Source organism: Plutella xylostella, chromosome 25 (assembly GCF_932276165.1).
Source record: "Plutella xylostella chromosome 25, ilPluXylo3.1, whole genome shotgun sequence".
Taxonomy (NCBI): Eukaryota; Metazoa; Arthropoda; class Insecta; order Lepidoptera; family Plutellidae; genus Plutella; species Plutella xylostella.
The window spans coordinates 755842-773381 of record NC_064005.1 but is presented as its reverse complement, the minus strand read 5'-3'; the positions used below and the strand labels follow the sequence as shown (position 1 = coordinate 773381).

At 38.2% G+C, this 17540-nt stretch overlaps 1 protein-coding gene across 2 annotated transcripts in view; it reads left to right on the top strand.

The window, feature by feature from the left end:
* The window catches only part of LOC105381913 (homeobox protein Nkx-2.1), a 39050-nt gene extending 25900 nt beyond the window's left edge, over positions 1-13150 (top strand). For both annotated transcript variants that reach the window (XM_038107543.2, XM_038107544.2), the window contains exons 5-6: positions 9311-9397; positions 11057-13150. In XM_038107543.2, coding sequence (XP_037963471.1) covers positions 9311-9397; positions 11057-11293 — 324 coding nt within the window. In that variant the 3' untranslated portion in view covers positions 11294-13150. The remainder of the gene's footprint in view (positions 1-9310; positions 9398-11056) is intronic.
* Positions 13151-17540: the final 4390 nt, after the last annotated feature.

Sequence of the window (17540 nt, the reverse complement as noted above, 5' to 3'; positions counted from 1 at the left end):
GAAAGTTATAGGTAGTGCGAAAGACTGAGAGGAAAGATAATTTTGTAAAAATACCTACAAACACTAGAATACACTTACTTGTATATAATACATGTATAATAAATATATACCTATAAGTTACATACATATACAATACATACTATACTTAACTAAAATAATATTTTATATATATATAATAATATCATCATCGTCACACTTACATACTACTTACAACAACAGGTATATAACGAACTTTAAAATTTTAGACTAAGTAAATTTATTTCTTAGAAATTTCCTAGTTGTAGGAATGCTACAGTTCAATCTCTACACTAAGAAGTCCCAAAAGCTTAAACCAACAGTCAGTAGCCAAGTGATAAGAAAAAACATGACACTCATGTTCGAAGTGGGTGTTAAATTTAAACGCTAAATAAGCCATAAGGGCCTTCGACTCATCCGAAATGTCGCATCTCTTAAGAACGAGAGACAACAGTCGTTTAAAGTAAAACAAATATGTGTACGGCGCTTAAGAGTGCGTGCGAGGGCCCCTACGAGCATTATGCACTGCTGCATTGAAAAGAAAGCACTCTCATGAAGTGTAGAGTCCGAGAGCAATAAGCGACGCGCTGCAACGAGGCCCGTTCATTAACTCTCACCTCCTTCGTAAATAACTTAAAGAGAACGTGAACGAAGCCGTATGCAGCGCGCGACAGAGCCATAGACTATAGATGGCAGTGCAGCCAACACGACGAACGTACATGCAAAAGTATACAAACAATGGTTCCATAAGTGGACTCTTGAAATAAGATAGGCAGTAGCTTTGCAATAAGTGTTTTGTTAACGGTTACTGTTGCAACTATACAACCGAATACGTGAAGAACACTTCTCTAGTGGGTACCTGCCAAGAGGCTATCAACCCGCAAACTTCCTGCGACTTGCACGAAAGAGTTGATGTTTTTACCTATACTTAACTAAGTTACGTTTTTCGGATACTTTTGCGTAAATTTTGTCTTAAGTTTCAACATTTTTTGTCATGCACCTAAGTAACCTACCTAAGTATTTTAAAATACCCAGTTAATTATGTTAACCAGTTGGACTATGATCAGTTAAATCAACATGATACTGCAACAAACGGCCTAGTATACCTAGGTACCTGCATTCTAGGTAACATATAGTTACATACATACCAAATGAGGGCCACCAAAATAACACTCTAAACATGCCAAACAAAATATTCAACAATCTTAAACGCGCCAACAGAGGCACAGCAATGTCCTTAAAAACAAACACACCATAGACAAGTGGAGCAAAGATGGCGGCGAGGCGTCAGGCAGGAGGGCTATTCTAGATTAACAAAATACGAACAAGAGTTCTAAAATTATTCCTGCCTGTGACGTTGCGTGTTTTGAAACTATACAAGGCCAGAACGCACCCATAGTGTACTAGCACTGTATAGTTTCAAGTGAAAAAAAAATATTATTTGACTTGAAAATATACACGATTTGTGCGTACTAATCGCGTATACTTTCAAGTTGGGAATTACTGAATCGTTCTTGAAAATATACATTGCTATTACGCACATTGCTTGATTCGCGTACTTGTCGCATATAATTTGTACCTACATGCTGATTCTGATTTACTTAACTATTTCGGTAAATGTACATGACTACAATTTACTTGTTCTGCCTGTCATACTTATAAGTAAGTAATAACTAAGTAATAGTTAATTATGTTTTTATTTGATATATGAATATGTAATTGATTTGTTATAGAATGTTTAATTTTAAGATTTAGATTTAATATTAAATTTCAAATACAATGTAAATTGTTACTGAATAAATACAATACAATACAATATAGAATATTAATAAATAAAGATGAACAAGCTCTAATTTGATTGATAAATTGATATTTATAGCAATCATACTTGCAAGTAAGAATACTTATATCTTATTATTTCTATGTATTAATAGTAATACGAGTACTTACGAGCAATGAAAAAGTTCCAGTGACGATAGCTCCTGAACGGAAAAGACTAGCTTAATGAAGCCGTCGGCGATATTAAAGTACATTTAAGAGCGCATCAAAATATTATTATAACCAACTAAAAACGTTGATTTTGATCAAATTCTAAATTAAATGTTTTAAAAAATTGGGGACTTTTTGCTACTTGGACTTTTTTATTGCTCGTGATTGTAGTAGGTATTACCCTATTACAGACCTATAATTATCAAGTTTTGAATTCACCGTAATTATCTTTTATAATTGTTCTACACCCTCTTCTCTTTTAGTATTTACAACAGTTCTACAGTTTAATTTAAATCAATTTACTTTTTAACTGTACGATGTAAACAAAAAACACGTTACGAAAACAATGCCAAGTACGGAATGATGATGCAATGTTTAGAAAGCAATAGACTAATTACCATTTCGCATGAAAGAAAGAGAGAGCAACAATTCAAAAGGGCTACCCGGTAACTAATCATGTATAGTTTCAAGTGCTCGCATTGCCGCTTGGCACTTGAAAATATACACGATTAGTACGCAGCGGTAACTGCTGCAGTATATTTTCAAGCCATAATTTTGGCCCAACTTATTTGAAAATATACGCGATTAGTGCGTAATGGCCTTGTATACTTTCAAGTAAATCATGGCACCATTTTAATTTGAAAATATACGCGAGCAGTCCCAGCCTCTGCGTTCTGGCCTTGTATAGTTTCAAAACACGCTGTGACGTTATGTGAACGTTTTGGGTTTTGCGGTTTTAGGGTGGGTTGCACCATTTAACTTTAACTATTACAAACGTCAAATCTCTTGAAGATTGATCTCTCTCGTCAAGGGATTTGACGTTTGTAATAGTTAAAGTTAAATGGTGCAACCCACCCTTAGAGTTATCCCGTTATGAAATTCTATAGGTGTAGATTTTGTGTATCGACTTATTGTATCCAATGAAAATCAATTTATTGACACTAATTTCGCAATAGTATTTTCCATAGGCAGGTAACTAATGGGGACTACCGTTTTTTTGCTCACCAGTTGGCGCCACTGTCGACTGAGGTAAAGAGGTACCATAGCTGTCAAATTTATCAAAGGCGACTTTATCAAATTGGCGCCAAATAAAGTTTTTAAATCTTGAATCTTATAAGCTTATTAATTATAAAATAACTATCATCATATCGAGTTACTATGCCGCAATGTTGTTCAGATCCGTTATATTGGGAAAGAAAAGGAGGACATATGTTACCAAGTGATAAAACTGTTCTAAAACAGTGGCTTGTGAAATAATTATTATCCGATAATCTCGTGTTTGTGAAAATTTCAGAAAGAACATAATGTAAATAAGGATTAGGCATTTAATAAATACACTAAAAATAAAAGAATTACACACTGATTTAACTTTTATTTATCCTCTCCGTTTAAACACACTGCTATACAAAAAATATAACACATTAGTAATCCACACAATGAATGCTGGTTGAGTTGTTAGTTGAAACTTAATAATGGTAGTATAGTATACTAAGTATTCTATTATTTGTGGGGGTGTCAGTACCTGCACCTGGCTCACTCGAATGGAGCCTTTGTCCATGTCCGCCTTAAGGTCTAAACTCCACTCCTAAGCTTGGACCATTTCCTACCACACTGGTCCTCTGCAGGTTGGTGGGTTCGAAAATCTAGATATGCAGGTTTTATCACGATGTTTTCATTCACCGTAAGAGCGATGGTATGTACATAAATTCCAAAGTAGTTACTCATTGGTGACAATATCTAGATCTGGAGTTTCATTTTTAGTGTTTACACTGCTATACAAAGTTTCTTAAGGCCACTCAACAGTATACACTGAATCATTTTGTTGTATGATGCTGTCCTCTACGTTAACAACCAAGTTACTGTTACGGTCATAGTCTTGGTGTCTGTAAAAAGCAAAAACATAGCTGTTACTTAGGTAACAGCTAAGCATAAGTATAAGTAGTAGCTAGCATAAGTATGTATGCTTGTTTGCTTAGGCAAACAAGCATACATTTCGTAAAAAATAAGTTTGTAAACAGTAAACAAACTAACCTCTGAATTAGCTGCTCTTTGAGACCGCTTATTTATGCGCCTCTTTTCCTTAATTCAGCTTTCAAAGCGTGCACATTCATCGATAAATAATCCATATTTGCGATAATTTCGCGAAAGAGATCACTTTTCAACAGGGAAATGAACGAAAATATAATTTATCACGAAGCCCGCCAAACAAATTATATGAAAAGTAAAATGTCACTTAACCTCAGTCGACACCAGCGCCCCTAGCGGCAAATTCACACGCGTTACTCCCCATTCTGAAAACTGTGAACCGTCATCATCTTAGCTCTGTACGAGATGTAGAGTTGCGGCTAGCGCAGCGCTCCGAAAATTAGTTTTTCGTAGAGCGACCTCCCTGGATTGCAAACATGCTGCAACATTAATGTGCCGACGTCCTGCGCGCCTCACAGCAAGGCTGAACAGAGCCTGATGAAGAGGAGAAGGTGTAGATAGAAGCTACTCGCAGTGAGTGGGCAGCCTTATGAACGAACCTCTATAGGAGTCTCCTTGGTTACAGTGTAAGGGCGTGTCGATTAGGGCCTTAGTCTATGGTTACTTTACTGCCGGTTTTAGTTCCGGTATGTACCGTCCGATATAGGTATAGATACGGTACTATACTACAGTGTGTTGTTTTTCGGACCCGACAAACTTTAAGGGTGTATTCTACGAGTAATTTCATCGAGAAAAAAGCCCCATATGAGGTCAAATCTCAATATTCTAGAAATGGCGGCCATTTTAAAGTTTCTTTGAACTTTTTTTATGTAACTGTTAAACAGTTGTGGATATTTTTATTGGATAGAGATGACTTTTTGCGGATAAAGGCATTTTACTTCATGTCCGTAAGGCGTTTAAATCTCGAGATATCTATTCTATTCTATTCTATTCTCATAGGGGGTGAAGTTCCTGTACGTGGCTCTCTCGAGTGGAACCTTTGTACATATCCCCTTGGTTTCAGCTCAGCCAGCCTAGCTCCCGGGTAAACTGGAGTAGCAGGCCTGGGTGTTGTAATAGCTGAGGTAGGCGCTCTGTTGGTCCAAGAATAGATAATCTTGTTTCTGTAGTAGGTGGACAAGCTAACAGAATATGTTCAACCGTCTCATCTACTTCCTTACATGTCCTACATAAGGGACTAGTTGAGTTACCTATGGTATATAAGTGTTTATTCACGCAACAATGTCCTGTTATTAGTCCTACCATTAATGATATATTACTACGGGACAGGTTGAGTAAGTAGCGTGTAAGTTTGTGGTTGTGTGATACAATAAACGCTTTAGTTTGTCTGCAATCTACACGATTTTTCCACTCCTGATTGTGTTCAGATAGTGTTTTATCGGTGAGACATTGCCTTATTGCCTTTGATGACAGACTAATAAATGGTTCTGGCCCTATTGGTAGGGTATTTGATCCCATTCTTGCTAGTCGGTCAGCCTCGCAATTTTCTATGTTGTCGTTATGACTTTTAATCCACTGTACTGTTACATTATTTGAAATGCTTAGGTTTTCCAGTGTTCTGTGACATTCTAAAATTAATTTAGATTTTGTTACAGTTCTGCCTAAGGCACCTAAAATAGCCATACTGTCTGTGTAGAAGCAGATATTGCTATTTTTTGTGTCTTTTATTTGTGTAGCTCCGTCAAGTAGGCTGGCAGCTTCTGCCTGAAAAATAGTTGCTTTGTTCCCGAAGCTGACAGAGTATTGTAAATTAAGTTCCGGGCAGAAGACACCTCCACCGCTGCCCTTCTTGTTCTTGGCTCCGTCAATGTAGATATTGATGTCGTAATTATTTTCGTCTGATGTGCCACACTGATCTCGCTGGATAGTGTAGCTTCTGTTGAAGATAAACGTCTTTATAGTAGTGTCGCTGCATTCAGTGGACCCGGGAGCCGACAACTTGGCAATGTCAAGTATGCGACTGTGTCCCTGTGCAGTAGTATTCGTTGACCATAGTCCCACGTTACTTAGCCTTATCGCCGCCGCTTTAGCTTCCTGCTTGATGATAATATCGAGTGGTGGAAGTCCTAGAATTATTTCTAGGGCGGCTGTTGGGGTTGACTTCATACATCCGGTGATTGAAACGCATGCAAGCCTTTGAAACTGTCGTAGTTTGTTTTTCACAGTAATGAGGTTCGATCTTTGCCACCAAACCACTGCTCCATATGTTATTATAGGTCTGACCACCGCTGTGTACAACCATTTACACAGCTTTGGCTTGAGTCCCATTTGGATCCAACAAGTTTCCTAGTTTGGTATAGGGATATTGTTGCTTTACTTAGGGTTTTCTCCACATGTTTAGACCAGCTTAGGCGGTGGTCTAGCCATATGCCGAGATACTTTACCTCATTTGTTAACTTTAAGGTTGTATTAAAAAGTTTAGGTAGCTTTAAATTACCTATCTTAGTCTTTTTGGTAAATAGAACCATTTCCGTTTTGGTTGGGTTCACTGACAATTCATGTTTGTGACACCATTCCTCTATGATGTTCAGTGCAAGTTGCATCCTTTCACATAAGGTATTTACAAACAGACCGCCAATGAGAATTGTAACGTCATCGGCGTAGGCTATTGTTGTAAAACCTTTATTATTTAGATCGCAAAGTAGATCATTCACAACTAAAACCCACAGCAATGGAGATAACACTCCACCCTGCGGACATCCCTTTGCTACTTTGCATCTTATTGTATTTGTTGAAGTAAAAGATACTGTTCTTGATTTAAGCATATTTGTTATCCAGGCACTGATGACCGGGTCTACATCATGATTTTTAAGATTATTACTTATGCTATTGAACATAGTTTTATCAAAAGCTCCTTCAATATCGATAAAAACTGCAAGGCAGGATTGTTGTAACAATATTGAATTTTCAATTTTGCTTACCACTGCGTGTAAGGCCGACTCTGTTGACTTACCCGGTTGGTATGCATGTTGGTTAGGATGGACAGGTTTCACGGAAAGTGCACCGTCACGTATATATCTGTCACACAGTCGTTCTAAAGTTTTTAGAAGAAATGATGACAGACTAATGGGTCTATAGGCTTTCGGAGAGGTGTAGTCATCTTTACCCGCTTTAGGCAAAAATACTACTTTCACCTCCCTCCATCCCTTAGGTATATACCCGAGGGCTATACAGGCTCTGAAGATACCTACTATCCGTGGTGAGATAATATCTACCTCCCACTGTAGGAGAGCCGGCACTATACCGTCTGCTCCCGGCGATTTGAAGGGAAGGAAAGAGGTGATAGCCCATCTTACTTTTTCTTCATTTATTACGGCGGCCGCAATAGATTCAGCGTAACTAGAAGAATTAATTATTGGTGACAGCTGATCTTGATCACACGAATCTTCTGCTAGCATTTCACAGCCAGGGAAGTGCGTGAGCAACAGGAGGCTGTTCCTTTCGGTTTCGTTTTTTGTGTAGGTACCATCTGGTTTTTTTAATGAATCTAGCTGATTTTGAGAGTCATTTGACATGCATTTTTTTACCCTCGCAGCTTTAGTTTCACTTTGAATTGACCCGCAAAAATTCCTACAGGATTCCCTAGTTTTTGCTCTAGTCTCTTTTTTGAATTTATTTCTTGCTAATTGAAACGCTTTCCAATCTTCCACTTTTTTCGTATTTTTGGCGCGATTGAAAAGTTTTCTTACATTTGTTCTCATTTTCTCCAGTGAATTGCACCACCACTTGCGAGGTGACGCACTCACGGTCACTAAAGGACATGATTCTTCGTAGCTTTTAACGATAATGTTAGTAAATTCGTCAACAGCTTCGTCTATCAACTTATAGGTGTTTAAGTTATCGTACGGCTGAGTGTCGCTCAGTCCCTTAAGTAAACGATCGTGAAACTCGACTCTTTTTGTTTTCCTCGGATTTCTATATTGCCTAGGTTTGGGTGTTATTGAGGTTAGCTTAAAAGATATCCATCTGTGATCCGCACAGGACACGTCTGGAAGCACCCTCCAGCCTACCACCATGTCCCTCGCCTGACTGTTAGTAATAGTGACATCTGGAATTGTTTGAGCACGAGCCGTGACAAACGTAGGCTCGGACCCTCTATTCAGAACACTTAGATTATTAGATAATAGGAACTCGAGTAAATCCCTACCCCTTTTATTAGTTTCCCTACAGCCCCATAGACTGCTATGCGCATTTGCATCGCAACCTATAATGAGTGGGATATTGTTTATCTTACATTCCGTGACCAGAGAGATAAGCTCGGGCGGGGGCATTGACCCGTCCCCAGGTAGGTATGCCGAGGCGATATACAACACCCGCCTCGCGTGCGACTCGTCCAATGTGAGTCCCACCACGGTTAAGTCCGGAGTGCAAAGATTTGTAATTTTATTAGCAGTGTAACATTTAGGTATAAGTATTAGACTTCTTATTTTACTACAATCTACAGTGGAGAAAGAGTTACAATAAAAAGTATTACCTTGATGAAGTTCGAGCGGCTTACCCCTCCTAAGTAAAGGCTCCGTGACCAGCGCAATGGTGGTCGGGTTTTCTTCTAGTTTACGTCGCAGAGCCGCGGCCCCAGTGTACGAATGTTGAATATTCGCTTGTATCACTTTAATCGACGTCATTTGTGTTTTATTGTTTTTTTTTTTTTTTTATAGATGTAATATTATATATTATAAATATATTTAATATTATATGTGTAAGTGTGTACATATTTAATAAAGTTTATGTTGGTGTGGTCGCCCGGTCGTCGTCCCGCCCCAACATATATTCATCGGTGGCCGAGGACAAGCTCAGAGTCGAGGGCGACCGAATGCCAAGGGCCCCGAGGCCCAACCATTCGCCCGCACTCGACCCCGAAGACTTGCGCTCGCGACCGGACTCCGGCTTGTCCGCCACCGCCGTCACCGCGTCACACGTGTCCCCGGGGGGGGCACTTGGGGCTGCGGTCGCAAGCACGTCAGCTGTTTCAGCTGCCTGACCGCCGCCCTGTGACACTTTGACGTGTATTGTGCCCACCTTGTAGCTCAGCTTCCTCTCCCTCAGCTCAAGGCGCTCTACTTCGGGCTGCGGAATGCGAGAGATATCATTTTCTATAAAGAAAAAGAAAATCTAATTTAAGTCACTTAGACCCCCACATATGGGGTTTATTTCTCGATGACATTACTCGTAGAATCTACCCTTAAAGTTTCTCGGGTCCGAAAAACAACACACTGTATATTAATTAATCTACGGTAAACATGGGACAAAGGACATAAAAATATTTAACTACATAGGTATGCATAGTGGAAAACAAACTGAATAAATATTTTTGTTACAGGTCAAAATATGGTTTCAAAATCATCGTTACAAGTGCAAACGGCAAGCGAAAGAAAAGGCGATGGCTGAACAAAACCAACACAACCAGGTACGTTAACTTTGTATCGATTAGGTAGATATAGGTAGCACAGCACCGCATTTGAAATAAGAAATTCGACTTCATGATTCGATGCACGAGTTCAAATTATCTATATTCCAAACTCACATTCCAAATTAAAGTTTTGACAGTATTGAAATTATCATTTTTACCTTGAGAATCTCACTCACTAGTTACTACGTAGTTATGTCTCTATGCGAAAGCCCAGAGTCCCGGGTTCTGTTTCGGCCAGGGACCCCTCGCCCTCGCACGGTGCGTGTGTTCCTGCAATTGGCCCAATTTGCCGAGTTCGGGGGCGGCCCAGGGCGGGCGGCTGGGGCGGCGCGGGGCGGCCCCGACTTTCTGATTGTTAGCGCCGCCGACCGGTGACGGAATAATCACTAGTGATGTGCTTTGGATCTATAGAATTTGTTTGTCCTTTAATAATGCTACAATAGGTAGTTAGGTGTTCATTCAGTGGATGTAAAATTCCTCCTAAAATTCCGACTAGACTTCGGCGGGAGCTGCATGAAAACGATAAGTGTAGGTATAGAAATAGATCATTGTATAAGAAGAAATCAGTGACACAACAATGCAAAAGCCTCTACATCCACCATTTCTTCTATAGAAATTCAGATGTAAGTGCGTCCTCTTCATCGGCATTGCATTATTTTATGACAATCATTTCATTGTCATTATTTTATGACAATCACTTTGGTGCTACACGTACGTTACCAATAGGTGGACGCTTACCTTAATGATTATTAAGGTAAGAATTTTAGGCTATTATCCAGTGAATATACTGGATAATAGCCTAAAATTCTTATATATACCTTACCTATACTTACTTGGTTTTTATAACAATAAAACTAACGATATTTTTGGCGTAGGTAAGTACTTACCTAGTAAAAATTCGTATCTAAAAGTGCAACCCTAAAAGCAGGGGTATGTTTACGGTCGAGCGTCGCTTCACAATGCAGCCACCATGCGAGGGGCTGAACTAAATTGTAGGTTATTGACGAATAAACATAATCATTTTCATTTTGATATTATAATTCGTTTTGATGCTCGTTAGTGATGTTACCGTCATTTTGACGCGTAGGGACTCAGTTTGTTTTTTCCCATTCATTTGAAAGCGAATATTTTAATAATTGAATTATATGTATATGTTTTAATAGTGAAATTTAACGCACATACTTTCACGTAGGTACATATATACCTATTATGTATTTTTCATCACACATGCTCTGAAAGTAGTTAGGTGTGTTTTACCTGAAAAGAACTATTCTGATGCCCGGGGAACATCGCTTTCGAGAGGTGCATCTAAAATGCGATGAATGATGATAAATTTGAAATATTGAAAAGCGTTTTTAAACCAAGAACTTCTTGAATAATGATATTCACCTTGTAATGGATATGAGGGAAGCATTTTTTCGTTAGCTAGCATCCTTGCTACTCTCAGGCGCCAAACCCCGCCTCAGGTACTAAATAAACGGCTTTCACCTCTTGGGTAACAAATTTACTTCAATAGTAGTATGGTAGTAGCAGGGTAGGCCTTACATGCCGGAACAACCACTTACACTTATCAAAATCATGGTTGACCTATGATCAGATTAATTAATGAGCTAATTTTATCTCTAAAAGAGACTAACCAAACCTCTTCTCCCGCAGTCATCATCCTCCCCGCGGCGGGTGGCAGTACCAGTGTTGGTGAAGGACGGCAAGCCCTGCGGCTCCGGGGAGTCCTCATCACCAGCGCACAGCCACTGCGCCACGCCCACCTCGGGCTACCAGCCGCAGCCCAGCCAGGCCGCCTGCAGCAACCCCCTCGTGACGTCATACCGCCAGCCCACCGCCTACCAGCAGCAGTGCTCCGGGTATCTCCCGCTACAGGGCCGGGCCTGGTAGAAGTTCCCACAGCTTTATCACGAGGCAATGTTCAAGGAGGAAATGTATTTCGATTAGGTTGTTATTCTGAGCGATTAGCTGTTTGGCTGTTTGTCGTTGCGTTTGTTTCGTCTATGGTCTGGTTTAGTCTGGTGTTGCCAGTTTTTTGGTTTCCCTAGAAAAGTAAATTTTAGGTGAATTTTTAAGGTTTTCGTTTATTTGAAACGTTTTGTAATTCCTCTAAGAACATTGCCTTGGGTAAAGCGGTGACGCCTGCCAGGTCCCAAAATATAAAACTTTGTAGTGAAATCCCAGTGCGTGTATACGTGGCGTTGATTAATAGTGACAATGTGAATGGAACAATGGACCACAGTGACCTTGTTTAAAATAGATTTTCAGTGTTTTCGGGAGGAGGGTAATAAATTGTAAATAGTATTAAGAGCAATTAAGGATTTGAGGATTTTAATTTTGTGATATTTTAGACTTGTTTCAAGACTTTATTTTATTTATTACAGTCTGACAAGATGGAGAGCGTATTTAAACGAAGTTAAAAACACCTAACTCATTGTCTTTACATTAAATAGATCAGATTCATATTGATTGCATAAATTGAGGAATTATGGTCATCATACGCTCAATCGAAAATTTGATGGCAATCATTGCAGACATTGCACACATCAGTATTTCCAAAACAAACATCTGTATGTACCTTTTTTGTAAATAACTGATAGTATTTATAGAAAATTATTGTTGTGTGAATAGTAATAATTGAAATTAGTATTACCTAAGTCAGTGTGTGTTGTAGATAGAGTCTTTGTACATAACAGAACGGTGTTCTTAAATAAAAAAAACTTATACAAATTAGTGAAAATACAAATATTTCGACAATTTACAATGATTTCACTCTCTGTAATAAGTGCGTATGTACTCACATTCAGCTAGATTTCAAAGAAATCCTGATGCCCATGTAATGCTTATATTAGGAAAATTTTAAAGTGGCAGTCTATATTTGAAGTAATTTTACAACAGAGACGGGCACTTTAAAATAGTTTTAAAAAGTGTTTTTTTAGTATCCACACTATGCATTCCATTTAATATTAAAAGTAGAATGTACCTATATAACAAAACGTCCACTTTGCATTTAGAGAGAACCTTACGATTTCAACCTGTTATTTTAAGGGATAAGAGTAAAACAACGAATTTTCCCACGTTTCTGGATCATTTTCATTTGCTGGCTTCTCTATACATCCATCTCTACATTAAAAACTCTCTAACTGTATGTTTTTTTATTGTCATTATGCCATATTAAAGCTAAAATTTAATCAACTTTGTAATGCTACAAGAGATGGCAGGTAGTTTATCCCTTCTGAAGGTTTTCCCAACTGTAAAGGCAAACAGCTATTTCAGCTGCAGTGTTTTAGATGAATCCCAGAAAACAGACAAGATTGATACTTGGAATTGAATATTTCAGCATTGTTTTACTTTGCAGGTGATTTGTACTTAATTTTAAACTAGAAAGTAGCCGTCTTTTTTACACCTCTAAAGGAACTTGTAAATAAAATCGTTGAACATAGCAATTTTAACAAGCAATAGCAAAAACACACTTTTTCTTTGAAAATTAAATTTGCAATAAGTCCCATTTTATTGGTACAACACTAGTTTAAGTAATACACCAGTTGTAACAAAATGGAAAATGTAATAAATTAATTAATATGTTCGAGATTAGATCGATGTAATTACGTAGGCTTAGGAGAAGTTATAATTATAAATAGTTAATAACAATAAAGAAGGAATTTGTAATTATACGGAGAAATGAAGTGTAATGAATTTCAATTTATAAATTAATAAAAATTAACGAGTTTTAATACTGTTCTTTATTTCAAGCAACCTTAAAAAGCTGACATTCCTAAATGAATCAGGGAATATTTATCTTCGCTCCCCTGTCTCTCAACCTTGTAAGCTCATTTTATTGTCTTCAATATTCCCAGATTAGAGGGTAATCTCTCATAACACACAACAGTTTATTCCGCCTGGCAGCCCCGACTTGTTAAACGTCAGTCACGGCCGCCAAAATGAAATAATAACATGGCTGCCGGGCCTCCGTAACGATATATTTCTGATAATTTCGGCGAATAAAACCGTGCTTTAAACATCAGTAGATAAGCTATAGTTTAACATGAAACAGGATTGTAGTTAAGATATTTTGGTTCCGAGCGGCAGCTTGATAGAACAAAGCCGAAGAGCGCACGTGCTGAGTATTGCCCCCGCTTGACTAATATAACTGAGGATTAGCCGGTACAGGTGAGGGTGAAATTGAAAACTATTGGCCTCTTCACAAAATAATATCCTTTCTACTTTCGGAAGCGTTTCATTTTGTTGCAAATTGATGTTACACGGTTCTTATGACTCTTGTTTTGGGGTATCGCCAAAGAGATGAGGTCACTGCACTAGCATAAAAACTTGCTCGCAGATTCGTCAAATATTACAGAATAAACCTCTTTACTTAAAAAAGTATAAGAATTTAAGCTTGGTTATTTGTATTTTGTATATGTAGGTAGGTAAGTAAGTGCGTCCTCAGATAACCACTTTTGTTTCTAAGTTGAGAGCAAAACGCATCCAATTAATGAAACAATAGAAGTTGATATTTTCCGCCGACATGTAGAAAGATAGACTCCGCCTCACCGGAAACGCTAATTAGACAAAAGACCGGAAGTGGCGGCATTGTGGCGTCATCCAACATGGCGGGCGGGTATTGTGAGGCGGCTCTATCGATCGACTGATAGGACACGTGTGAGTTTGGTACTCAGTTATCCTACATCTTAGATTTGGATAACCGGTGCATTTTATTTCGCTGGGATTGTGATGAATCATAAAATGCATTTTTAATCATGCGGGTTTCGGTTGATCCGCTTTCGCTATGTATCTGTTAAAAGAGAATACTGTCTTCTGATAAGCCTAATAAGTATTCGGTTCTTAAAATTATACAAGTTTTTTTTTAGCAAGGATCCAATGTAATTGAAAAATTCTATCATTCTGTTATTGGTTAGAGAGACGAACTACAATATTGAAGAGTTATAGGGGGAAAATTATGTAATGTAGAGTGCATGAAAGAATAAAATTATCAGAGAGAGACTTATCAACTGTACCTAACCTTATAGCGTTCTTATAAGTCCTAAGTTAGGACTCCTAACGTACAAGTACAACTGGCCAGTCAGCGACTGATAAATCTTTCATAATCGGTGACAGAGTAGGCCAGACTCCGCGTTTTTCTATGGTCACAACGTAAGTACTTATTATTTCCATGGTTCACAAACTATTTTCCACCTCTGCTGAATGTCACACACAATGTCAAGAAGAAGTAGAAAAACTAAGTGTATAGGTACTAAAAGGGTGTTGTAGAATCCAAGGTTAGCGAAGTACCTAAACCTAATAAAACCTGAAGTAGGAATAAAACATAAATCACACCTGGTTTCCACACAAATGATTCGTGCTCCAGAATAAAGCATTACAAACAGTTTTACATACTCCCCAGCACAGCACTCAATCGGTAAACAATTTTAAAATATTTATATTTACTTGCCTATTGTGGGGCCATGAATTTATCGTGAAACCCTGAAGGGTTGGGAGGGTCCCGTTTCGTAAGACTAAGAGCAACGTCTTGCATTTTAAACGAAAGGGGTTGTATGGAAATCGCGTAATGGCTGTTGTGACTTGTACCTACATGGGAGAAATGTTAAATGCACGATGAATAATTAAGGTGTTCGGAATGTTTGTTGGAGTTGAAGGAGTAACAATTAATGATTTTCATGATTTGGAAATAAGTCCTACGGCGAAGTTATTCATGATAATCATGATTGAATTAGTTATACTTAAATAGGTATATTTCTTATCCAAAAAGACGATTTCTATGCAGTATCATTTGGTTAATATACTTAATTATTTATGTTGTTAAGTAATAGAATTTAAAAAAAAAACTTATATGATAGAAGATAAATAAAAAATTATGAAAATGTGTGGTTTGAACATGACAACAAATTAACTTAAAAATAAGCTGCAAAGGGTGTGTAAAAATGACGTTTACTTAACTACTAGGTAGGTGTAGGTATGTCAAACCGACCAACCGTATAATATTTTTTCCCTTATTTTAAGCAGCTTACCTACTTCGATTCGCGTCCCTAAATTAAACCCAATACCTAAATTAAAATATGATTTGGACTAACATACCTGCATAAACAGTGCATTTAAAACGAAAACTTGAGTTGGACTAGAATAGGTAGGTACTATTTAGTGCTACCTAGGTACCTGCTTAAAATTAAATTCGTAAGTAGGTACTTAAATGTGTGAAAAGGGTAAAAGAGAGATAGCATAGATACCTAGATAAATAAGTTTAAAAACGATGATATTAAAAAAATGAGAACTAACCATCCCGAGCTGAGGGGCGACTAATTAGAACAAAAAACGCGGGAAAACATAAGTATACTTGACAGTGAGGCAGAGACAAAGGACTGACTTTTTTACTTTTAAAAAGTCCTAAAGCCTCATTTTCCCCAGCCTCTATATTCTACTGTGTTTCCGACCGTTAAGTTTCATTTTCGCGTTGGCCGAAACGGCATTCCTTTTGAAAATGTGATTTTCAGAACGTCACAATGGTAGTGAATTTTTTTGTTGAAATTGGGTGTTTACGGCGTACGGAAGGAGGTTGAATTTCGCTGGATGGGTGTTGTTATATTGTGATGTTTCCCGCGTCAATCTGCGTGGAGGAGCGGCGTCGATTGTCTGTGGCACGTCCGCGCCAAGAGGCCACAATCGATAGGGCACGCCGCCGCCGCTCCAAGCGCGTTTTGTAATGAATTTGTTAAACCTCACTTGCTGTTTTATTCGGCTCTCCTCCGTTGAGATTTTGGAGATAGGCTGCTTTGCTAGTGGCTAGGGTTGCCGTTGCTAACACTGGTTAAGTGTCGTTGTGTGATCGTAGCCATGTACCATGGCAGTTATAAGTTGTTCAAATTGTTTTATTACTTAGGTAGATGTGCTTCTAATAAGGTTATTATTGGTTCATCATAATTATCCTTTTCAGCATATTCAACTTTCCAACATACATGTTTCTCGCACTTTAATGTATAAATGGATATTTAGTATGACCTCCCCGAGGCTCCGATCCGATGTCTCCAATTCTAGATCTAATGTTTCATAAAGAGGCAAGATTTAAGTCATCTCATCATCAACCAGCCAAGTTTGTTTTTCAACAGGCCAACAGGCCCATAGTGGACTCTAATCACGGTGGAATGACTCGACAGATCAACGCCTCTCTACTAACTGCCTGTTATTTCAGCCTATTGTTGAATGGACGAGTGTTATTTTGACAAGTGCTCACCTCCGTGACAGGTGGCACAAATATCTTGCGCTCATTACTGGTTGGTTTGTGTGAGAAAACCGGTTTTTAATATTTTCTAGAATTAAATATCTAGAGATTTCGGTTTTCCAGAAGGAATAAACGTATAACCAGGCATAACTGAATACTAATAGGTATACCTACCTACCTAGATGCCTACTGCTATGATTTCGTTAGAAAGTCACATCATAGATCATCTAGATAACAAATTTTAACTTGTTCTGCCAATTAAAACATTTTCAAGAATGGTGAAGGTCAGCATTGTCCTGAATTAATCCGTAAGATAGAGTACCCACATACTGTACCTACCCTGGCTTATGTACCTACTGTAACTAAGTACTTCAGCTAGGTACGTTGGCTTTAATGATTGGCATCTGGTATAATTTTCACGGGATTATGAAATAAATTCGTATTTGAAACATGAAGTGCGGTAACGTAATTACTCAACTGAACTTTACCTATTTCAGCGCATGGTAACATTATGCTCTTGAAAATGCGAAAATGGCGGGAGATCTGTCAAAAGGGCTTCGGCGCGCAAAGAACTGTCAAAAGGAACATTTTGTAGCCTGCTAATGGTGCATTACGGCGAACAAAGGAAATATAAGTTCATACCACAAAGACGCGATTTCCGTTTGATGCTAATGTTAGTACCTATACGAACCTGTTAAGTTTAACTTTTATTTCAGTTATACGTTAGGTATACTTACTTACATCTGATATTTCTTATCTTAAATTTATCTGCATACAAATAGGTATGTATACCTATATAAGTGTAAGTACTCAGGTAAAATACAAAATTACTGAATATCTTACCAACACACAAAATTTCAAAATGCGAAACATGTAAATAAAAGGAAAAAGGCAGAATGAAATAAT